The sequence below is a fragment of the Leucoraja erinacea genome, chromosome 4 (genome assembly GCF_028641065.1).
Source record: "Leucoraja erinacea ecotype New England chromosome 4, Leri_hhj_1, whole genome shotgun sequence".
NCBI classification, from domain to species: domain Eukaryota; kingdom Metazoa; phylum Chordata; class Chondrichthyes; order Rajiformes; family Rajidae; genus Leucoraja; species Leucoraja erinaceus.
The window spans coordinates 84,247,912-84,273,241 of NC_073380.1; the positions used below are offsets into that span (position 1 = coordinate 84,247,912).

At 44.9% G+C, this 25,330-nt stretch overlaps 1 protein-coding gene across 1 annotated transcript; it reads right to left on the bottom strand.

The window, feature by feature from the left end:
• Positions 1-1,447: 1,447 nt before the first annotated feature.
• Positions 1,448-24,178, bottom strand: entpd3 (ectonucleoside triphosphate diphosphohydrolase 3). The gene is made up of 10 exons (XM_055634705.1): positions 23,699-24,178; positions 20,836-20,964; positions 18,747-18,858; positions 13,327-13,477; positions 12,309-12,468; positions 10,921-11,148; positions 7,886-8,155; positions 7,683-7,793; positions 6,929-7,066; positions 1,448-1,862 (listed from the first exon to the last, which is right to left on the bottom strand). The coding sequence occupies exons 2-10, from the start codon at positions 20,953-20,955 to the stop codon at positions 1,674-1,676; spliced, it is 1,479 nt and encodes a 492-aa protein (XP_055490680.1). The 5' UTR covers positions 20,956-20,964; positions 23,699-24,178; the 3' UTR covers positions 1,448-1,673.
• Positions 24,179-25,330: the final 1,152 nt, after the last annotated feature.

Sequence of the window (25,330 nt, forward strand, 5' to 3'; positions counted from 1 at the left end):
CTCCAAGTTTGCGGATGACACTAAGCTGGGGGGCAGTGTTAGGTGTGAGGAGGATGCTAGGAGACTGCAAGGTGACTTGGATAGGCTGGGTGAGTGGGCAAATGTTTGGCAGATGCAGTTTAATGTGGATAAATGTGAGGTTATCCATTTTGGTGGCAAAAACGGGAAAGCAGATTATTATCTAAACGGTGGCCGATTGGGAAAGGGGGAGATGCAGCGAGACCTGGGTGTCATGGTACACCAGTCATTGAAGGTAGGCATGCAGGTGCAGCAGGCAGTAAAGAAAGCGAATGGCATGTTGGCTTTCATAGCAAGAGGATTTGAGTATAGGAGCAGGGAGGTTCTACTGCAGTTGTATAGGGTCTTGGTGAGACCACACCTGGAGTATTGCGTGCAGTTTTGGTCTCCAAATCTGAGGAAGGACATTATTGCCATAGAGGGAGTGCAGAGAAGGTTCACCAGACTGATTCCTGGGATGTCAGGACTGTCTTATGAAGAAAGACTGGATAGACTTGGTTTATACTCTCTAGAGTTTAGGAGATTGAGAGGGGATCTTATAGAAACGTACAAAATTCTTAAGGGGTTGGACAGGCTAGATGCAGGAAGATTGTTTCCGATGTTGGGGAAGTCCAAGACAAGGGGTCACAGCTTAAGGATAAGGGGGAAATCCTTTAAAACCGAGATGAGGAGAACTTTTTTCACACAGAGAGTGGTGAATCTCTGGAACTCTCTGCCACAGAGGGTAGTTGAGGCCAGTTCATTGGCTATATTTAAGAGGGAGTTAGATGTGGCCCTTGTGGCCAAGGGGATCAGAGGGTATGGAGAAAAGGCAGGTACGGGATACTGAGTTGGATGATCAGCCATGATCATATTAAATGGCGGTGCAGGCTCGAAGGGCCGAATGGCCTACTCCTGCACCTAATTTCTATGTTTCTATGTTTCTATGCAGGAAGATTGCTCCCGATGTTGGGGAAGTCCAGGACAAGGGGTCACAGCTTAAGGATAAGGGGGAAATCCTTTAAAACCGAGATGAGAAGAACTTTTTTCACACAGAGAGTGGTGAATCTCTGGAACTCTCTGCCGCAGAGGGTAGTCGAGGCCAGTTCATTGGCTATATTTAAGAGGGAGTTAGATGTGGCCCTTGTGGCTAAGGGGATCAGAGGGTATGGAGAGAAGGCAGGTATGGGATACTGAGTTTGGATGATCAGCCATGATCATATTGAATGGCGGTGCAGGCTCGAAGGGCCGAATGGCCTACTCCTGCACCTAATTTCTATGTTTCTATCCATCTATTTTGTATAGTGTAAGTAAGTAGCTTTCCCTGTGTAAATACAATGAGCACAGCTTCTAACAGTAAAACACATGCTCCTAGTGTGCACCATTCTCAACCCGTGAAGATTTGACTTTAACATAATTTTGACCTTTATATACCATTTTAAAGTGCCATACTTTGTTCTCTGGACCACTGTTTACTGTTCTCAAAGTAGCGTCAGCAACAACGTTATGGAAGAAAGGTTCACCACTTTCGCATTCCGCTTGTCATATTTATATAAGGCTCGCGGCATTTAGATTTAACACGGATCATAAAACTGGCTAGTATTGACGTTTTTCTCCAGACATCGTTTCGGGTTGTGTTTTTCACTCGAATGATCAAAGTCCACTGGTCATTTGCATTAAAATGATCGTATTATTGACAGACAGATGAAAATTGAAGAGACTAAGACCAGCGTAGAAAACAAAAATAGGAGCCCACTGAATGCAAATTCACTCATTGGTGTTTGACTCACTGGATTTTCTGCTGGGATCATGTTGGTTAGGTTTAACATATAACCAAGTGACCAGCCCATGTTGCTGTGTTCCACCTGCAATCAATTGAAACTATTAGTGAGCGATATATTCAAGTTTAATTACTGGACACAAAGGTTTGAAGACTTCAAAGAGACACAAAAATATATTGTCACACAGCAGTTCTATGTGATGTTACCTGTTAGTAGCTACCAACATCATTATAGTGCTCACATGCTCAAAATATAGTATTTTTGGATGATTCATAATTCACAGTATTCTCTCAGCCTGACTCCTTTCATTCTGCTGTTCCTGCTCAGTGCCTCTTATTGAAGGACACGTGCGTAACAGCAGCTAGTATGACTTTTATGTTTTCCAAGGTATTTCGGAGGACACTTGTAAAGTGAATTTAGCACTAAGGCATGTCAAGTTTATCATCATATGCACAAGTATTGTATGGTACAGATACAATGAAAATCTTGCTTGCACTGTACATTGGTGCAAGGAAACATGTTTAAAGAGAATTGGATATGGCTTTTCCAGCTATAGGAATGATCTAGGGATGGGAATTGGAGGAGAGCAGATTTTGTGGAGGTTGTGGGACCTGAGCAAGTTACAGAAAAAAGGAAAGTTGGAGGTCACAGATCTTTAACTCTTCTCTAAACTAAACTTATCATTGATTGCATCATTGTTTATGGAATATGAGGGTTTCTGATTGTGTGAAAGTATGTGATTGAGTTGTTGCTACTTGATGTGTCCATTTAAAATTTGGGGTTAACATGTGATTTAGTGTTTGATGGCACTGGGACTCTACTCACTAGGGTATAGAAGGATGAGGAGGGACCTCATTGAAACATATTGAATAGTGAAAGGCCTGGATAGAATGGATGTGGAGAAAATGTTTCCACTCGTGCAGGAGTGTCAATCTCATTTGAGGTCATGGGCAAAATGCGACCGTGCGTGCTGGATTGCACCATGCACGGGCGAATGCAGCCCGATCCGGCACCGCAGGCAGCTGCAGCTAATTGACATCGGGGAGATCAACCCGCGGGCCGTATTGGACCCCTGCACTAGTGGGCAGCGAGGTTGACACCCCTGCACTAGTGGGAGTTTAGGACCAGAGATCATAGCCTCAGAAATAAACGATGTTCCTTTAGGAAGGAGATGAGGAATTTCTTTAGTCAGAGGGTGATGAATCTGGAATTCATTTTTTTGCAGAAGGCTGGGGAGGTCAAGTCAATGGATATTTTTTAGGCAGAGATAGATTCTTGATTAGTACGGGTGTTAGGGGTTATGGGGAGAAGGCAGGAGAATGGGGTTAGGAGGGAGAGATAGATCAGCCGTGATTGAATGGTGGAGTAGACTTCATGGACTGAATGCTCGTATCACTTATGAACTAGTAGTTGACTCCTGGATAGAAGTGATTAACGGGTAATAGCAGTGTCATCTTAAGTGATAGGCCGAATGGCCTAATTCTACTCCATATAAAGCAGACTATTTGATGTTTAAAAAAAAAAGACCCAGGTTTCTAGAATCTATGCTTTATTTCACCAGCGATCTCTTTGTTGCTAATCATATCAACTCCCCTTCCCATTATTGTCCTGTGCATCCTTCATGCCAGACTAAGGTCACACACAAACTGGAGGTACAGCACCTCATATGCCACTTGGGTAGCTTACAACCTAATGGTATGAACATTGCGGTCCTGATGGGGATGCCTGACTTCTACAGGGACTTGTTGAGAGTCTGGAACCTGGTTGCCGTTGACCGGGCCCCACCTCTGCTGGCGGAAGGTGATGGCCCGGGCGTGAGAGCAGCCGGTCCTTGCCCCACCCCACCGGGTGACCGGGGGGCTCAAACGTGTGGAGTACTTGTGGATCAGCAAGCCCCCGCTCAGCCGGAAGTACTAATCGGACCCAGGCGCCGTAATCCATCCCGGGAGCCGGTCCCACACAATTTGAGCCGCCTTTCCTCGACACCCTTCGTCTCCCTACAAGACGCAGGGAGGCGTGTCCTGTACAGGCTCCTCCTCCACACCCTGCACTTCCTCGCCCTGGTCCACCGTCCGGACACCAAGTGGCGGTCGGTGTTGCCTTCCGGTCGCGAGGTGTCGCTCTACGCAGGGATTCTGCCCCTCTACATTGGGGACCTGGGGTGGAGGGTATTGCACCGAGGTGTTCCCTGCAACCTGTTTCTCTCGCGGTTCACAGACTCGCCAGCCGCCTGCCACTTTTGCGGGCTGGAAGAGTCTGTGTACCACGTGTACATGGAGTGCGTGAGGCTGCAGCCACTGTTTGAATATCTAAAGGGGCTGCTCCTTGCCTTCTGGCTGCATTTTTCACCCACCATCCTCATCTTTGGACACCCTGTGCGTAGGGGAGAGGGTAGGGTTGAAGATGTCCTGGTTGGGTTGCTCCTGGGCCTGGCCAAGCTGGCCATCCGCGCGTCACGGCGCCAGGCGGCGGAGGGCTCTACCCGAGCCGGCTGCCTGCCCCTTTTCCGGGGATACGTCCGTGCCCAGGTGGGATTAGAAAGGGAATACGCCCTGTCTGTGGGCACCCTGAGGGAGTTCCGGGACCGCTGGGCTCCGCAGGGTGTTTAATGTATCCCCAATAAGGATTGTATCATAATTGTATAATAGTTTATTATGGATATATGTTTGTATTGTATTTATGGTGGTGGGTTCTGGCTTGTTTTATTGTAGTGTAAATATTATTTTTTAATAATTGAATACATTTTTTGATTAAAAAAAAAAAAAAAATGGTATGAACAATAGTTCCCTAAAATTGGAGAATTCAATCTGCAACCATTCTCTTTCTCCCCCCCCCCCCCCCCCCCAGCTTCTCTGCACCCACACGGACTCTCGCTCATCTCTTCTATCCTGATCTCATAATTTTTTCCTTCCATCTTTGGCCTTTATCCAACCATCTGTGTATTAAACCCACCCCTCGTGTGTATCCACCTATCACTCGCCAGACTTTATCCTGCCCCTTAAGTTTAGTTCAGAGAGTGCAGAAACAGTCCCTTCAGCACTCCGACCAGTGATCTCCGAACACTAGCGCTATCGTACACTTGGGACAATTTACCATTTTTACCAAAGCCAAATTAACCTACAAACCTGTGCATCTTTGTGGCGTATGGGAGGAAACCGGAGCACACTGGGGAAAACCCACAAGGTCATGGGGAGAACGTACAAATTCCATACAGACAGCACCCATAGTCAGGATCGAACCCGGGTCTCGGCTTTCTCCCTCGCCCCACCTCGATAAATCTGAAGACTTCCCCCATCCTGAAACGTCACCTACCCATGTTCTCCAAAGATGATGCCTGAGCTGCCCGCCAGAGTTACTCTAATTTTTGTAAACCAGCATCAGCAGTTCCTTGAGTCCACTATTTGAAGTTAATTGGCAGGTTTCCAAAACTGGTAGGTAGAAAGCAATACACATTATAGGCATTATGTCTGGGTAAACTTCACAGCTCTCGTGTTTTTAAGTTGGCCCATCAAGTCTACTATCAAAGGCTTTCTGAAAATCTAAGTAAACACCATCCTCTGACTTTCCTTTGTCTGTCCTGCTATTTACTTCCTCAAAGAATTCCAGCAGATTCATCAGGCACGATCTCCCCTTCACAAAACCATGCTGACCAGCCTATTTTATCATGGATTTCTAAGTATTCTGTAACCACACCCTTTATAATAAACTCTAAAATCTTACCATCCCCTGAAATCAGGCTAATTGGTCTATAGTTTCCACTCTTCTGCTTTGCTCCCTTCTTATACAGCAGGGTAATATTTGCAATTTTCCAATCGTCTGGGACCACTCCTGACTAGTGATTCTTGAAATGTCACTTACTAATGCTTCCACAATCTCTACATCCACCTCTTTCAGAATCCTGGGGTGCAGTCCACACAATCCAGGTGACTTATCCACCTTCAGACCTTTCAGTTTTCCAAGCACCTTCTTAATAATGGCCACTCCATTAACCCCCCTGACTCTTGAATTTCAGGCATGTTGCTGGTGTCCCCCACTGTGACGACTGATGCAAAAAAGTTATTCAATTCCTCTGGTTGATGTGAAGAAGCTGTTCTTGAACCTGAACATAACGATTCTCAGGCTCTTGTACTCCCCATTGAAAAGAAAGCGTGTCCAGAATGGTTTTTAATGATATTAGCTGCTTTTTTGAGACAACGCTTCCTGTAGATCCCTTTTAATGGTGAGCAGGTCAGTACGGGATGGATTACTGAACCAGGCCATGATGCAGCCAGTTAGTGTGGTGTCCACAGTACACCTGTAGAAGTTTAATATAGCATGTATATATTTAACATGCTGAATCTCAAACCTCTGAGAAAATAGAGGCATTGATGAGCTTTTTTTGTGTTGCATCAATGTGCTGGGTGATCACAGCCTGGTTCAGTAACTCGAACTTCCAGGAACAAAGGCGATTACACAAAGTGGGGAACACTGCCTGTATAGTCATGGGTACTGACCTAAAAGAGGTGTACAGGATGTGCTATCTCAAAAAGGCAGGCAGTATCTTCAAGGCAGCACACACCCTGGCAATTATCTCATTTCACTCCTGCCGTTGGAAGAAAGTATAGGAGTCTGAAAACTAAAGCCCAGGTTCAGGAACAGCTTTTTCCCAACAACCCTCAGGCTATTAAAAACACTACAAACGCTGATTAAACTATAAACTTCCTTGGTTGCACTAAGGACGTTGGGCTTTGTTTTGCTTTTTTGTGCTATAATTTTTTTAATCTTATTGAACATTTTTTGTTAAATAATTATCTATGGAATACTGTGTTTACAAACCTCATTGTGCTGCAAGTAAGAATTTCATTGTTCTGTTTCGGGATATATGACAATAAAGTACTCTTGACTATATGCTACAGGTGAATTGCCCAGTTGCTGCTTCTGTGAACCACTGCAAGTTTGCTATCACCACTTTAATAAGAGTGAGAAAACTCATCCTTCCAAATTTGGTTCAGTAATATGCCCTGATTGTGAATGCATACGATCTCTCTCCCCCTCCACCTTGACAGGATTAGAATTTATAGTAATTAAAATTAAAGTCCTAGTCTCCCAAATGTGTCACGAAAAACAATGTAACAGAAGTGGTGGTCGAAGAAACAACTTTTTGTACTTGCCTGTTTCTGAAAACTAATTTTGGTCCATGTCCAACTATCAAACTTGTAACCTTGCACTAGAAGAGCGTAGATGTAATTGGCATTGAAACATTGCGCTGTGCGATCTGAGTCTGACATATTTGGCAGTGACTGTTGAACCTGCAAGATAGATCTTTTAGTTCACACTTACAGTAGATAATGATCACAATGCACTTTTAGATTTTGTCTGTCATTGTCAATTTGCATTCAGTTTGGTAGATATCTGTTGATGTTTAGTTTAGCCTGGAGATATAACATGGAAACAGGCCCTTTGGCAGACCGAGTCCACGCTGATCATCGATCGCCCAGTCACGCTAGTTCTATGCAATCCTGCCTTCTCGTCCACTCCCTGCAATTTTTACACAGACCAATTTACTTACAAACCCACATGTCTTTGGGATATTGGAGGAAACCCGCAGTCACAGAGAGATTGTGTAAACTCCACATAGAATGCAGCCAAGGTCTCTGTCACTTCAAGGCTACCCTTATTTGATGCAGTGGCATGCAGCTCGCCTATTAGCAGCATGGAAGTAGCTTGGTTTTTTTAAACAGGCACACATTAAGCATAACACTACATGTGACACACGTACATTATCTGTGTGAAAACTATCCAGTCAAGACATTAAAACAGGTCTCCCAGTGCGACAGAAGGAAATACGGTCATAGCCACCCTGGATTTAGTAGTGGCTGTATCAACTTGTGTGAATAAAATGTAGTTATGAATTACGTCACTTACTTGTTTCCAGCTTTTCATACAGAAAGATTCGACTGTTGAAAGGAAAATTTCCATGGAAAAGGATCCAGTTAAATTCAAGGCTTCCATTGTCTCAGAGAAACCAGAAAAGGCCTAGTTTAAGAGGAATAAATCCACAGGTAAAGCTCATGGTTTGGTCAATATGATCATGACAAAGTATGAAATTCCACTTAGTTATTACACACCACAAAGTCGCCGTGCATCAGTTGTTTCATTACATTCAAACGCTTTGTCCAAACGCCTTTAACGTAGGAGGATGTAAACATAAATATTGATGATATTTGCTGGCTGCACAGAGTATAATCTCCAGTTCCAATGAGGGTAACGTCAGCATTGTAGTTCTCTGGTATTTTATCTCCAATGCAGGAACTTTCAAAGACTTTCTCCAGTTGGAGTTTCATAGTGTAGTGTGCGGGAAGACACGGGTCTTCAATCCTTGATTTATTGGCAGAATTCTGGGTGGGTAAAATAAAAGCATATGTAAATATATGATTACTTATGCAGATATAGAACTAATACAATTAACTAAGAACCGTTTGGATTGTGCCTTAAGATGAATCACATAACGTAAAAAATGTAAACATATGAATTAGGAACTAGAGTAAGCTATTCAGACCTGCACCCCCATTTAATAGGTTCCTGGCAGATCTCATTGTAATCTCAACCATACATTTCTGTCTATTCACATTAACCTTTCATCTCTGTAATTTAGAGCTTTGAGATCATTGTCTCATGATTATGGGGTAACTATTTAGGATGAGGAGAAATTGCTTTTGTTAGTAATTAATCTTCAGAATCCTTAAATGGTTGCAGATAATCAGCCATTGAGTGGTTAATTTTGATCTCTCTGGGGAATCAAGGGACAAGGGATGTGGAGGATATGCCCTGACATATTGAATGGTGCAGCTGGCAGAAGTGCCTGTATAACCAACTCCTCTTCCACATGTGGTTTATGGTTTCAGCGACTTGAGGCAAAGAAACGTTTTTGTAGTTAGGTGCCTTCTATATTTAGGATATGCAGCACAAAGTTTGAGAATGGTAGAATCCTACAAGATGTTAGTTGAGGGAAAACATTGGCCTGGTAACCATCTTAGTTAATGTTGAAGTGGAGCTGTGAACATGATTGCATTTACCCGAACTTGTGGCTACTATATTGATCTAAGACCTTATTCAGCAATGCAGCATTCCCTGAGGAATAGACTGGGAGTATTGGACTGCTCATCAGAGGTATGGGTGCTGTTCACTGAGCTAGCACTGACACCATGCCAATACATAAAACAAACATTCAAATCCTCTTTAATTACATTCTGCTTTGAGTTCAGACTTTCTGAAGGTGGGCTCCGGGGAAAGAGTCTCACTGATTGGATCACTTATCAGAAATATTTTATGCCCACAGCTTTCTCTCCAGTTGCATACATGTGTCCCTTTTTGGTATAGGAACAACTATTAACCTAAAGAAAGCACAGCAACTGGTACCTGAATTGATATTATGCTTCAGTTAGTAATGTTGAAATCAATAATTGAACCTGGCAATAGTTGAATGCATTAGGCTTAATCATGGCAGAGTTGGTGCATTAAAAATAAAGTCTGCCCTCTGATGAGCACAGCAGTCGCCATCATATTTTGAAAGTCAAAGGAGTTCTCTGGAATCCTGACAAGTGAATAATCTTAGACACAAAACGCTGCGGTAACTCGGTGGGACAGGCAGTATCTCTGGAGAGAGGGAATAGGTGATATTTCGGGTCGAGACCCTTCTTCAGACTGGTTAGGGTTAAGGGAAACTAGAGATATAGATGGTTATGTGGAGAGTTAAAGAACAATGAATGAAAGATGTGCAAAAAAAGTAACGATGATAAAGGAAACAGGCCATGGTTAGCTGTTTGTAGGGTGAAAATGAGAAGCTAGTGTGACGGGTGGAGGAGGGATAGAGATAGAGAGCGGGGATACCAGGGCTACCTGAAGTGAGAGAAATCAAAACTCGTACCACTGGGCTGTAAGCTGCCCAAGCGAAATATGAGATGCTGTTCCTCCAATTTGCATTTAGCCTCGCACTGACAACCCACCACTAGTCACATTTTCCATCTCCACCCCTCTCCGCCTTCTGCAGAGACCAGTCCCTCCGCAACTCCCTGGTTAACTCATCCCTTCCCAAAGACCACCCCCTCCCCGGTACCTTCCCCTGCAACCGCGGAAGATGCAACACCTGTTGTTATACCTCCTCTCTCGACTCTGTCCAGGGACCCCAACAGTCCTTTCAGGTTAGACAGAGGTTCACTTGCACCTCCTTCAACCTCATCTACTGTATCCGTTGTTCAAGATGTGGACTCTTATACATCGGTGAGACCAAACGCAGACTGGGCGATCGTTTTGCAGAACCTTCGCTCAGTCCGCCTGAATCTACCTGATCTCCCGGTTGCTGGACACTTTAATTCTCCTTCCCATTCCTCCACAGAACCTGTCCCAGGCCTCCTCCATTGTCAGAGTGAGGCTTAATGCAAATTGGAGGAATTGCATCTCATATGTCGCTTGGGCAACCTGCAGCCCAGTGGTATGAATATTGATTTCTCCCACTTCATGTAATCCTGGTATTCTCTCTCTCTCTATCCCTCCCCCACCTAAGTAACACTAGCTTCTCGTTTTCACCCTACAAACAGCTTACAATGTCTGAAGAAGGGTTTCGGCCTGAAGCGTTGCCTATTTCCTTCGCTCCATAGATGCTGCTGCACCCGCTGAGTTTCTCCAGCATTTTTGTGTACCTTCGATTTTCCAGCATCTGCAGTTCCTTCTTAAACAGCTTACAATGGCCTGTTTTCTTTATCACCGTTAGTTTTTTGCATATCTTTCATTCATTGTTCCTTATCTCTCCACATCACCATCTATGTCTCATTCCCGTATCTCGAACCAGTCGGAAGAAGGGCTTTGACCCGAAACGTCACCCGTTCTATCAACCCAGAGATGCTGCCTGTCCCGCTTCGGTTTAAACCAACATCTGCAGTTCCTTCTTACACAAGTGAACAATCTTAATATGACCACTCTCATTGATGTTACGGGAGCTTGCTGTGTACTAATTCACCACAGCAACTATATTTCAAACTGCTATGAAACATTTAGGCTGTCGTACAGTATTGAAAGATGCTATAGAAATAAATGGAAGACTTTAAGGATATATATAAAAACAAGAAATACATGTATTTCTAAATTGAATTCTTTGAGGTTATACCTGGATGAGTTTTGCCCAATAGATCATCTTAGCTTCGTCTCGTCCATAACAGGCTAGGCTTTCAATGTAGACAGAATATTTGTAGTTATACAAGGTGATTACTGTGCTCTCATATTTATGTGACTGGTGTTCAGGTACAAATGCTATTTCTGAAGACGCTCCACCCAGATCCAGAGTACCTTTGGTCGTTATCGTAAACGTTCGTTTTGGCTGTGTCCAAGTACGTCCCTACCAAAGGATTTGGGTCAGAAAAGAGATGAGCATCAACAATGCTGGAAGAAGACATTGATAACTTGCATTTACAGTGGCAACACGTCGTGTTTGTATAATGACTCGCAACATTTCACAGAAGTGCAATCAAACAAGGTTTGGCATTGATCCTATTTAGTTCAATTAGCAATTTCTGTAGTTGGGTGAACACGCCCACAGGATTAAGTGGCATCTTCTGAACATCACAAGGTTCAGATGCCAGCATTTTTGCTTCTCCATCAAAGGGTCTTGGCTTTGAGCCTTACTCTTGAAACTTACAATGCAATATCAGTACAGAGCAGGAGCAGGAACAGGCCCTTCGGCCTATGATGTGATGCCAAATTAAACTAATCCCTCTTATCTACACATGACCTATGTCACTCCATCCCCTTCGTATTCATGAATGCATCTAACAACCTGTTAAATGCCACTTTCTCTGTGGAAAAAAAAACAACTTGCCCATTTATTTTATTCTTTCCCCTTTGCTCCTTAAACCTATGCCCTCTAGTTTTTGATTTTTCCACCCCAGGATAGAGGTTCAGAATATCTACCCTACCCATGCCTCTCATAATTTGATAAACTTCTCCCCTTTGCCACTGATCCCAACCAACCCCCCCCCCCGAGAACACAATCCAAGTTTTGTTCAACCTCTCATGGCTAATACCCTCTAATCCAGGCAACATCCCGGTAACTTCCTCTGCACTCTCTCCAAATACTTTACATACCTCCTATATAGGGATGACTTGATTTAACAGTCTCATTGTGGTACTGAGAGAATGCATCAGTATTTAGTTTAGTATACAGATACAGCATGGAAACAGGCCATTCGGCCCACAGAGACCAGTGATCCCTGCATATTAACATTATACCAACCCGAAACACCACCCATACTTCCTCTCCAGCGATGCTGCCCGACCTGCTGAGCAATTCCAGCACTTTGTGTCCCTTTTGGGTAAAAACCAGCATCTGCAGCTGTTCGTTTCTACTACTTGTTTCCACTCTTTCCCCGTTCTGATGAAGGATCTTCGACCTGAAAATTGACTCTACTTCTATTCCTGCAGACGCTATCTGACAAGACGAGTTTCCAGAATTTTCTGTTTCACAATATTCCCTACATCATGAATGTAGCTTTGACAAACCTGGCGGAAGTTATCCAGTAAGTAATTTGCTGTAATCCATCCATAGGCCCCTTCCTCCTTCCCTGAGATAATCTGGGCGCTTTTAAAATCAAACGGTGAGGAGTGGAGCAAGTATTCAATATCAGCGAGGATCATAGAGGCAGCTGTTGAATTCTTGATCCTGGCAGATTGAAACAAAGAGTGGAGGCAATTTAGAGAAGTACACACACATACACATATGTAAATGCTGAGAGGATGCTTCTTCTCAAGGGTGAGTTCAGAAGTAGAGGACATGGTCTCAGAACAATGTGGCGCCCATTTCCGATTGGGAAGACTTTCTTCTCTCAATGGGTCTCAGTTGTTGGAAATTCTAGACATAGTGCTGTCACCACAGGGTCCTTGGGTATATTTAACAGCGAGACAGATAGATTTGTTATCAGTAATAGGAGTCAAAGATTTTAGGAAAAGGCAGGACAAAGAACAAAAAAATATATCAGTTTGGCCATGATCTTATTGCATGGATTTCCAAGTATAAGGGCTGATTGACCTTGTTGTGATCTTAGTCATAGAGACATGCAGTGTGGAATCATGCCCTTCAGCCCAACTTGCCCAAAGCGACCAACAAGTCGTATCTACACTAGTCCCACTTGCTTGTGTTTGGCTAATATCCCTCTAACACTTTGCTAACCAAATACCTGTCTAATTGCTTCTTAAATGTTGCGATAGTCCCTGCCTCAACTACCTCCTCTGGCAGCTTATTCCATACACACCAACTGCCCTTTGTATGAAAAGGTTACTCCTCAGATTCATTTAAAATAAATTCCCCCTTCACCTTAACCTGTGCCCTCTGTTTCTCGATTCCCCTACTCTGCACAAGAGACTTTGTGTGTCGACCTGATCTATATCTTCTCATGATATTTTTATATCTTTTGGTCTCTGAAATCCCAAGTGTTTTGGTTTGTGATTTGAATGATATAGTCTTTTAGCCTTGGATGACAAATCCTTTGAAATGTTTAAATGAATGTTCTCATGATCTTACTGGAGTAGTCGCATTCCTGCAGTCGCTCCAAGGTAGAGAGGAGTAGCATTGTGTTTCTCTGCTGGGATCACTTCTATTGTTCTATTGAGACACCATTCTAATGACCAAGCTGCCTCTGCGGGTTCATTGCCAAATTCGGAAATAGCAGATCCTGTGAATGGGAAGTCACACACTTTAAAAAATCGTAAAGAACTTAGGACTTACCAAAGCATCTTACTGATAACAAAGTATGTCACAGATTGGATATGGCCAGCATCCATAAATGATAGCGTGAAAACGACAAGATTCGTTAAAGCAGGGGTGTCAAACTCATTTTAGGTCATGGGCCGGAATGGGCAAAATGTGACTTCATACGGGCCGGATTAGTTGTGCACGCGCGCGCGTGCTCCCACAGCTTTCGTTGCCTTCGTTTTTTCAACCTGCTCGCGTGTATCTAAATCTCTGCTATCACTACAAATTGTTTCACTTTTCAAATTTCATTTCTTATGCAGAAGATTGCCTAGCAAGCATTACTTTTATGATTGCTTTTATCTTGCAGTTCATAGGCTACAAGAAAGTTGTGATGGGAGAGATGAAAAATAATGCTATTTTGGCTGTTTCGGGAGCCACACCCTTTCCATTAATAAACCGTTGTCAGGACTGTCTTATGAAGAAAGACTGGATAGACTTGGTTTATACTCTCTAGAATTTAGGAGATTGAGAGGGGATCTTATAGAAACTTACAAAATTCTTAAGGGGTTGGACAGGCTAGATGCAGGAAGATTGTTCCCGATGTTGGGGAAGTCCAGGACAAGGGGTCGCAGCTTAAGGATAAGGGGGAAATCCTTTAAAACCGAGATGAGAAGAACTTTTTTCACACAGAGAGCGGTGAATCTCTGGAACTCTCTGCCACAGAGGGTAGTTGAGGCCAGTTCATTGGCTATATTTAAGAGGGAGTTAGATGTGGCCCTTGTGGCTAAGGGGATCAGGGGGTATGGAGAGAAGGCAGGTACGGGATACTGAGTTGGATGATCAGCCATGATCATATTGAATGGCGGTGCAGGCTCGAAGGGCTGAATGGCCTACTCCTGCACCTAATTTCTATGTTTCTATGTTTCTAAAAGTTTTTATAGATATGTGAAAAGAAAGAGATTAGTTAAACAAATGTAGGTCCCTTGCAGTCAGAAACAGGTGAGTTGATCATGGGGAACAAGGATATGGTGGACCAATTAAATAACTACTTTGGTTCCGCCTTCACTAAGGAAGACATAAATAATTTGCCGGAAATAGCAGGGGACCGCGGGTCAAAGGAGTTGGAGGAATTGTGAAATCCAGGTTAGCCGGGAAGTGGTGTTGGGTAAATTGAATGGATTAAAGGCCGATAAATCCCCAGGGCCAGATAGGCTGCATCCCAGCGTACTTAAGGAAGTAACTCCAGAAATAGTGGATGGATTAGTAATAATCTTTCAAAACTCTTTAGATTCTGGAGTAGTTCCTGAAGATTGGCGGGTAGCAAACGTAACCCCACTTTTTAAGAAGGGAGGGAGAGAGAAAATGGGGAATTACAGACCAGTTAGTCTAACATCGGTAGTGGGGAAACTGCTAGAGTCAGTTATTAAAGATGGGATAGCAGCACATTTGGAAAGTGGTGAAATCATTGGACAAAGTCAGCATGGATTTACGAAAGGTAAATCATGTCTGACGAATCTTATAGAATTTTTCGAGGATGTAACTAGTAGCGTGGATAGGGGAGAACCAGTGGATGTGGTGTATCTGGACTTCCAGAAGGCTTTCGACAAGGTCCCACATAAGAGATTAGTATATACAAACTTAAAGCACACGGCATTGGGGGTTCAGTATTGATGTGGATAGAGAACTGGCTGGCAAACAGGAAGCAAAGAGTAGGAGTAAACGGGTCCTTTTTTCACAATGGCAGGCAGTGACTAGTGGGGTACCGCAAGGCTCAGTGCTGGGACCCCAGCTATTTACAATATATATTAATGATCTGGATGAGGGAATTGAAGGCAATATCTCCAAGTTTGCGGATGACACTAAGCTGGGGGGCAGTGTTAGCTGTGAGGAGGATGCTAGGAGACTGCAAGATGACTTGGATAGGCTGGGTGAGTGGGCAAATGTTTTGGCAGATGCAGTATAATGAGGATAAATGTGAGGTTATCCATTTTGGTGGCAAAAACAGGAAAGCAGACTATTATCTAAATGGTGGCCGATTGGGAAAGGGGGAGATGCAGTGAGACCTGGGTGTCATGGTACACCAGTCATTGAAGGTAGGCATGCAGGTGCAGCAGGGAGTAAAGAAAGCGAATGGTATGTTAGCTTTCATTGCAAAAGGATTTGAGTATAGGAGCAGGGAGGTTCTACTGCAGTTGTACAGGGTCTTGGTGAGACCACACCTGGAGTATTGCGTACAGTTTTGGTCTCCAAATCTGAGGAAGGACATTATTGCCATAGAGGGAGTGCAGAGACGGTTCACCAGACTGATTCCTGGGATGTTAGGACTGTCTTATGAGGAAAGACTGGATAGACTTGGTTTATACTCTCTAGAATTTAGGAGATTGAGAGGGGATCTTATAGAAACTTACAAAATTCTTAAGGGGTTGGACAGGCTAGATGCAGGAAGATTGTTCCCGATGTTAGGAAAGTCCAGGACAAGGGGTCACAGCTTAAGGACAAGGGGGAAATCCTTTAAAACCGAGATGAGAAGAACTTTTTTCACACAGAGAGTGGTGAATCTCTGGAACTCTCTGCCACAGAGGGTAGTTGAGGCCAGTTCATTGGCTATATTTAAGAGGGAGTTAGATGTGGCCCTTGTGGCTAAGGGGATCGGGGGGTATGGAGAGAAGGCAGGTACGGGCATTTTCAGGCTCCTGTTACATAACGTTGTTTAAGAAGGAACTGCAGATGCTGGAGAATCGAAGGTACACAAAAAAGCTGGAGAAACTCAGCGGGTGCAGCAGCATCTATGGAGCGAAGGAAATAGGCAACGTTTCGGCCCGAAACGTTACCTATTTCCTTCGCTCCATAGATGCTGCTCCACCCGCTGAGTTTCTCCAGCTTTATTGTGTACCTCCTGTTACCTAACGCCTTGCTGAATAATACAATGAAAATTCCAGAATTCCTGCTCTGGATTCTCTGTCTGAACTTTCTCTCTGAATTTCGCAACAACACCTGCCTTTTTCCCCAACCATGGACGGTGCGCCATCTGTTGCCACGCTGACATTGTGACTCCAGTCAACCCCCAGTCGATGAGGCTGGAGAAAACGTCGTTCGCCGTTCTGGTCTTTGTCATGGGCACCATCTCCACAAACTTCTCGGTGACGGTCAAAGATGCGTCAACACCACGAATAAATATTCCCACTTGAGCTACACCCCGTCACGTCGGTGCAATCATCAATTGCAATAGAGAAGGCAATAAATGACTCAACACTGTCTTTTTGATGGCTGTTCAAATCTCCTGCAAGGTCCCCGATTCTCTCTGCCACAGTAATTGTTGACAAGCTGATATCACCAAAAGCCTGTCTCTTCTCAGGGCACACCATCTCAGCTGCCGTCAGCATGCATGCTTTGATGAATTCCCCCTCTGAGTGTGGCTTTGACACAACAGCTATTTTGATGGCTGGGAGTTAGATGTGGCCCTTGTAGCTAAAGGGATCAGGGGGTATGGAGAGAAGGCAGGTACAGGATACTGAGTTGGATGATCAGCCATGATCATATTGAATGGCGGTGCAGGCTCGAAGGGCCGAATGGCCTACTCCTGCACCTAGTTTCTATGTTTCTATGGCAATAATATAGCTGGCCTTGACAGCTCCATCTTGAGTCTCTCGTCTTTTGGTGAACACTGATTGCTGTTTTTTCAGAGCTGCTTCAAGCTCGTGTACCTTTTACGTTCTGAATCGTACTTGTTACTTTTATATTTTTCTCCGTGTGAAGTCTCATAGTTTGATACTCTTTTGCCACAGCCACATGTTGCCAGCATATCAGACTCCCAGGTTTGCCGTTGGCCTCACAGAAGAAAAAAAAATCTTTCCAATTATCGTTGGATATCTGACCTTCGATGTCAACTTTTCTTTTCTTGGAAACCATTTTGAACCCCCAGAGCATCAACCAGTCTCAGCCTTGCTGCAGGTGTTACTTACCTGAGTACTCTGTGTGTTTAACTGTGTCTGGCAACGTAAGTGGGGCCCTAGTGGTCTTCAGTGCAGGGTGGTAGTTGTTTATTTTGAGTATAGGAGCAGGGAGGTTCTACTGCACTTGTACAGGGTCTTGGTGAGACCACACCTGGAGTATTGCGTACAGTTTTGGTCTCCTAATCTGAGGAAAGACATTCTTGTCATAAAGGGAGTACAGAGAAGGTTCACCAGACTGATTCCTGGGATGTCAGGACTTTCATATGAAGAAAGACTCGGCTTGTACTCGCTAGAATTTAGAAGATTGAGGGGGGATCTTATAGAAACTTACAAAATTCTTAAGGGGTTGGACAGGCTAGATGCAGGAAGATTGTTCCTGATGTTGGGGAAGTCCAGAACAAGGGGTCACAGTTTAAGGATAAGGGGGAAATCTTTTAGGACCGAGATGAGAAAAACATTTTTCACACAGAGAGTGGTGAATCTGTGGAATTCGCTGCCACAGAAGGTAGTTGAGGCCAGTTCATTGGCTATATTTAAGAGGGAGTTAGATGTGGCCCTTGTAGCTAAAGGGATCAGGGGGTATGGAGAGAAGGCAGGTACGGGATACTGAGTTGGATGATCAGCCATGATCACATTGAATGGCAGTGCAGGGTCGAAGGGCCGAATGGCCAACTCCTGTACCTATTTTCTATGTTTATGCACAGCAGGTGGTTAACTGGCACCAATTGTTTTCTAAGCACACAACAAGCTGCCGGCGCAGGAGATGAACAGACAGCGGTGGGTGAGAGAGCGGCGAGGGAGAGAGAGCGGCTGCCGTACAGATCCATAATAAATGGGCGTGAATATAATTTTTTCCCCTTAAATCATCCCGCGGGCCGGTAGTTTGACACCCCTGCATTAAAGTGCTGCTCTATGGGTAGAAGACAGGGAGAATTCTCTTGCCCTTCATCAAAATAATGCTATGAGATTCTTTTAAGTCCAACTGATAAATATGGACTTTCATATTATGTCCTATTGAAAGATGGCATCCCCAACATTATAGCACTCCCTCTGTATTACACTGAACATGTTATCAAACCTGACCCCATGACCTTCTAACTCAGAGTTGAGCACTACCCAAGAGAAATGGCTATTGCATTAGGGCAGTGTAACCCTACTCCCCACTGCAAGACAAACCTGAACGGTGACCAGACACTAATGCTGAATGTTAGTTCCCATCTAATACCCTGCTTACCACAGCTCTAAATTATGTTAATGAAGTGAGAGGTAGATTTGAAATGGATTTGAGCGCCGCACCTTCACACTTGTATTTTTCACTGACGACACCAGTGTTATTCTCCTTTTCTGCTGGCCAGTTATAAACATAAACAGTTGTACTGGAGGCCCCGGCATCGAAGACAATTCCATACTAGGATAGATACAGAATGGTCACAATAAGGGACAATTAAAGTTGTAGTAAAGTGGTTAAAGACAGTGAGACAAATACTGTTAGATCGTTGTTTGAAGCATTTGGAATAGAGACTCAATTAGGCCATTACAGGTACTGTATATGATAGGGGGTTAATGTCATATATTAAGGGAAGCAATTAAGATGTAGTTAGTTATATCTGGGCTGTAGTTAGATATAATTTGGCTACAAGATACAGTCTATGCCAATGGTTAATGTAGAAATGAGGAACTGCAGATGCTGGTTTACAAATTAAGACACAAAGTGCTGGAGTAACTTAGCGGGTCACTCAGCATCTTTGGAGAACAGTTTGAAGAAGAGTCTGAAGAAGGGCCCAGATCTGAAATGCCACCTATCCATGTTCTACACAGATGCTGACTAACTCACTGTTACTCCAGGACTTTGTGTCTTCCAATGTATAATGTGCTATGGAAGTATTTTCCATTACTTTTTGGGTTGGAAAGAACTGCAGATGCTGGTTTAAATCAAAGGTAGACACAAAATGCCGGAGTAACTCAGTGGGACAGGCACCGGTAGGCGGCGCGACTGTGGTCAGCAGCGGCCTCTGCAGCCTGTCCGCACTTTTATTATTTTTTGTCTGTGTTTTTATGTAGTTTTTGTTATTTTATGTTGGGGTGTGTGTGTGGGGGGGTGGGGGGTGGGGTGGGGAGGGGGGGGGGGGGAAACTTTGAATCTCTCCCTGCACTGGAGACCCGACCTTTTCTCGTCGGGTCTCAGCTGTCGTTGGGGCCGCAACGAGGAGCGGCCTCCAACAGGAAGAAGCCGGGGTCTCAGGTGCCGACTCACCTCACCGTCGCGGAGCTGGCCGAGACCGGAGCGGGTGGAGCGGTGGAGGAGCGTTGCCGCTGCCGCTGCTGCTGCTGCTGCTGAGTCGGAGGCTGCTGCTGCGGGTCTGCGGACGGCGGCACCGGGAGCCCGCGGCTCCCTGGAGGGAGACCGCTTTTCGGGGCTCCTGCAACGGCGACTTCTCCCGCCCGAGTTGCGGGGTCGAAGAGCTCCTGGAGCGGGGCTTAGCACCACTGCCCCGCGCGGCTTGGAATGCGGGACTCTGCGAGCGCACACCGGGGGCTCCAACATCAAGACCCGGTGTGCGACCTCGCACCACCCGGCGTGGCTTTAATGGCCGCGGGACAATCGCCATCGCCAGCCGGGGGCTTTGACTTTGACTCTGTCATCGGGGGGGAGAGAGTGCAGTGGAGAGATAAGTTTATTTGGCCTTCCATCACAGCTATGTGATGGATGTTTATGTAAAATGTAATTATGTTGTGTCTGGGGTCTATTTGTGTGTAATGTATGGCTGCAGAAACGGCATTTCATTTGGACCTCCAGGGGTCCAAATGACAATTAAATATACTCTTGATACTCATCTCTGGAATGGGTGATGTTCGGGTCAAGTCCCGTCTTCAGACCCATTCCCTTTTTCCTATGTTAACAATCGCAATATAGTTGCACTTCTAATGGATGCCCTCTCTGTGTTCCTTCCCACCATCCAGCTGCTAATACTTAACCTCTCAACGTGTGCATCTCCCACCTTCTGCCTCCTTTTACTTCGCTGAGATTGAAATTGGGTGTTTGGCAGCCTCTCGACAGGATGCCTCCTCTCAGCTCCGTGGCGTGAGCCACATGTGTTCCCTGTGTTTCCTCTCGCATCCTAGAGTTGTTAATGTTAATTAGTCACCGTAAATTATTCCTAGTGTGTAAGTGAGTTATAGAATTTGAGGGGAGTTATAGGGAACGCGGGAAAGAAGAAAATTAGATTAGTGTAGAATTAATGTAAATAGGCACTTTGTGACTGTCGTAGATTCGGTGGGCTGAAGGGCCTGTTTTCATGCTGTTTGATTCGACGAATATATCCAGCCTGCTCCCCACTGCCAACATATTCACAAGCGCATTGACCTTCTTCAAGGAGTGACGTACCTTTAGCCCGGGGACAGTGACTTTCTTGAGCTGCTGAATGATTGAGATAACCATGACAACGATGGCACTGCTTAGAAGGACAATGATGGCAGCTACCATTGGTCTCCTCAGCACCATCATTCAACTTTCCTGTATAAGGAAACAGCTACAACATCAACAAAGCAGCTTCTCATTTACTGAATTAGTGGCAATATAAATGACAGATTCATTCTGGATGAATTAGTGTACAGACATGCATTCCGATGAAAAAATGAACAAAGGCACATACTCTTTGGAAAATCAAACTAAATATGCTGGAGGAACAGAGATGGGCTACACAAGCATGAATCATTAAAATCAGTGATGTAGGTCCAAAGACGTACAGGTATGTAGGTAAATAGGGTTGGTAAATGTGAAAATTGTCTCTAATGTGTGCAGGATAGTGTTAATGTGCGGGGATTGCTGGTTGGCATGGACTCGGTGGGCCGAAGGGCCTGTTTCCACGCTGTATCACTAAACTAAACTATAAACTAAAGGTTATTAAAGGAAATAAAGATAAAGGAAGCCATTTGGGTTCATTCCAATTAACAATTTGGAAAACCATATGTTGCATTAAACCTTAGCTACATGGAGCATCTTTTTAAGTTCTGGAATACATACATGAAGAAAGGTCGAGTGGCACAAGGTAGGTGACTAAATTCTCTTTATCGAGTTAAAAGTAGTTGCAGGAGGCTAAGATACATTTAAGGATATTGAAAAGGTAAATGTAGGGTTGTTTCCCTTGCATATAAATCTAGTGCTGAATGCTACACGTGTGAGAAAGTCACAGATACATGCAATCAGGGTTGAAGGCAGAGTAGTGAAAATGTAAAATCTTAGCAACACAGACAGTGGTTATGTTAAATGTCAAGAGTCAAGAGCGTTTATTCGATAGAATCACCTGTACCAGAACAATGAAATCCCCATCTGCTGCAGTGTTCCAGGCCCACACAGCAGCAGAACAATATTGTGTTAAGCCAAAGTATGTAGTGCAACTTTAAAAGTGCAAAGTCCATTGTAGTTTGGTGCTGAGGTAGGGTTGGGGTTAAGGTTGTGATCATGGATGATAGATCAAGACATGATAGAAAAGAGATCGGAAAGATGTTTTGAATGTGTCAGATGAAAAGGGATAGGAGGGCGTTTCATCAGAGCGGCCATTCAGTGAGTTTGCTTTTAGGTGACGCAGCCTTTCGGTTAGTTTGCATTTAGGCGTCCCACCCTTTCGGTTAGTCGGCATTTCGGCTTCATTTCCATTCGGTTATTTGGCTTCGCTTCTTTGCTTCGGCTTCTCGTCTGTCGGCGTCACGTCTGGGTACTGGAGTTGCTCACCAGATTTCAGCCCATTTCTAGTGTACATCTTTTTATTGTTTCATGATTCACATTGGAATTCCGGCAAGGCACTTTGTGAGGCACGCCCTTCTCCACCTCGAGCTGCACTTGTGTGTGTTTCGTGGCGGAGATTTCCCACTGGCAATGTTTGTGTGTGCAATGCCAAGACAGGTCGCCAAGGCAGCCATAATTAAGCAGAAATGTGTATGTAAGCACGAAAGAATAAAGGACCATGTGTATCTACAAATTTGAAGAAGGGTTCTGACCCAAAACATCACCCATTCATTTTCTCGAGAGATGCTGCCTGACTCACTGAATTACTCCCACACTTTGTGTCTATCATGCATATCCACAAATTGTGCAGATGACAATGCTGTTAGCACGGAAATATATGTGAGTATATGTCACTGTGTGTGTATTGGAAGACAAGCATGTTGTATGTAAGTAACTAAATGCAACAAGTCATCTTGAGAGGATTTCTTTCCATTCCTTCATCCCCTCTGAATTATGCTGTGAAGGCACTGGGTCATCTGGTACCTTGGGACATGAGCTTTAACCATGAATACTGCCAACTATTTGACTGCGACTGATAGACGCTGAGATTGATAGACACTAAGAATGACCTCTCATCATTCCTGCACCGAATGCAGGGCGCGGAGCTCAGCTACACTCGATGACCAGCCTGCTTAAAGTCGGATATGTCAGCAATGACCGGGAATCAATTCTATTAGCTTTATTGCATTGTCCCCCATCAATAATTAATCTAAGAGAAACCACTGCATTTGGAGAGCAAGGAGAATCTGAAGTTTGTTCCCATGAGGAGTGGTTGAGGCGAGTGCAGATATGGGTTAAAGCGCAATGGGGAGACATGAGAGGGAGCAAAGAACAGAAGGATATGCGGATAGAGGCAGATGCAAAGAGGAGGCAGGGTTGGTGTGGAGCAGGAAACACCAGCGAGGAGCAGTTGAACCAAAAGTCCTGTCTCTAAGCTGCACGTTCAGAGTATTCCATGTCTCAATTTTAGTTGTTCTGTGTGGGAACGTTTCAGGAATCAAATCACTGCTGTTAAATGTGTGGCCGTGAGGACAGGAGCATATAACCACCAGAAAAACATCAGAAGCTGGTGAATTACATGCAGATATATTAAGGGGAGATGAAAGATGGTCTGGTGACCGATAGCCAGGTGTATAATCCGTGGGCAGATGTCTGTTCCTGTTGAAGTTGCAAATGCCCCGAAAGGTCAAAATAGTGGGGAGCTGGTGCTGTAGTCCACGTCAGACCTGCTTCTCATCTCTGTGGACCAAAACTCCCTTCGCAATTGTTGAATTTACTGGGAAAATCCTTCCCGGTTCCAAGATCCCATTACATTTTACTCCCATGTTAATTCTACGATCAGTTATGTCACTCCGAGGATCAACGCAAGATCTTAGCTGCACTGAGAACCCACAAATTAAATTCACCATGCCAGACAGGCAATTCTAATTGTGAGAATGATTTAGAAAAAACATACACTCACCAGTTTTTCAAAGCTTTGTCACTCTGTTGAGGAATAGGGAGAGCTATTGAAGCTGTCTGAATGCAGAAAGGAGATGAGCGGAGTAGTATTTGGTAAGTGCTTTCAGAAAGTGAGCTCTGGGCTGTGGGGAGGAGGTGGCTTAAGTCCTCAAGTCTGTCTCAACCAATCCCAAAGTTAAAGCAAGCTGCAAAGGCAATGCATTGTGTTTGCTGGTGCACTGCTACTGGTACAGAGCTGTGAGCTCACTCCACACTTTCTGCGGTGTTTATTGGGCAAGGCAATATGGTAGCACATAGATCCTACTCACTAAACAGTGCACACGTGTCTTTAGGCCTATGTGATCATTCGACCCTGATTTCTGGAATCAACATTCAGTGTCCCCAATTTATTAAACTGATCCCCGACAATTGATCAGCCGACTGAAGGGCTGTGTATGCCAGAAATGTCCAGGCAGGAACAGTAGCATTGTTCTACACGAGAGCATGTACCATGGCCCAACTCCCATTACCAACACTTCCAGTCCACCCATGCCTGGTGGACAAAGGATCGTGAGTCTGGAGAATTTTATCACCATTCTGTCTCTCTCCTCTCGCCCCCTCTCTCTCTCCCCCCCCCCCCCCCCCCCCCCCCCGTCTCCCTGTCTCCTTCCCCTCTCAGTCTCCGCCTCCCTTTGAGAGTCTCTGTCCCTTCGGCACAGAGACTCTCACGGCAGCGGCGCAACGCTTCCGATGCCTCCGACGGCCCGGGACTCTTGCACTGAGGCTGCTTCATGGCTGGAGCTGCAGCGAGTGACTCGCCCGCCCAGCAAACACTCACCAGCCCGCAAACACTCGCCAGCGCCGGCTCCCCGCATCTGTCCCTGCCGCTACATCTGCTTCCGTCCCTCCTTCAGCCCCGGCTCTCCTACTCCCGCGGCCCATGCAGTTTATCTGAGTTTTGAAATTTTCATTGATCACAGAATTTCTCACGACAGAGCGTGAGAAATTTGTGATCAGCGTGAGAGCGTGAGAATTTGTTCAAATGCGTGATTCTCACGCTCAAAGGATGAGAGTTGGCAGCCCTGCATAATGACGTAAATGGGTGAAGACTGTGGAAGAAGAGCGCCAGGAGGGCAAAGAGCAGTGGGTCAGGAGTTGTAGAGGGTAAGGGGGAGAAGATAGGACTGGAGAGGGGGACACGGGAAGAAGAGGAAACGGATTCAAAGGAAGAGAGGGAGAGGAGAGTGGATTGGGGATGGGGGGGTTCGGGAGCAGAGCGGGAGAGGTACGGGGATAAGAGGGGAGACAGGAACGAGGATCAGAGGACAATGACAGAGAGTGGAGGGGGAGAGGGAGGGAGATAAGAGGGGAAGAGATAAGGAGATTATCTAATTGCCTATGTACGACCCTTTCTAAAGTCTCTAAAAGCACTTCGCATTGTCCCAGCATTATTGCTTACCGAAGATAGACACAAATAGCTGGAGTAACTCAGCGGGCCAAGTAGCATCTCTGGAGAGAAGGAATGAGTAACATTTCGGGTCGAGACCCCTTTTCAGGAGTCGACCCGAAACATCACACACTTCTTGCACAGAGATGCTGCCTGGCCCGCTGAGTTACTCCAGTTTTTTGTGTCCATCATCGGCTTAAACCAGCA

What these genes read in the sequence shown, in the direction of transcription:
- entpd3 (XM_055634705.1), bottom strand. Translation starts at nt 20,955, where the DNA reads ATGATGGTGCTGAGGAGACCAATGGTAGCTGCCATCATTGTCCTTCTA. An exon ending in TCACTGTCCCCGGGCTAAAG is followed by an intron (nt 18,859 to 20,835) that starts GTACGTCACTCC and finishes TATCTATCCTAG; the next exon opens with TATGGAATTGTCTTCGATGC. An exon ending in TGATGCACGGCGACTTTGTG is followed by an intron (nt 7,794 to 7,885) that starts GTGTGTAATAAC and finishes CTCTTAAACTAG; the next exon opens with GCCTTTTCTGGTTTCTCTGA.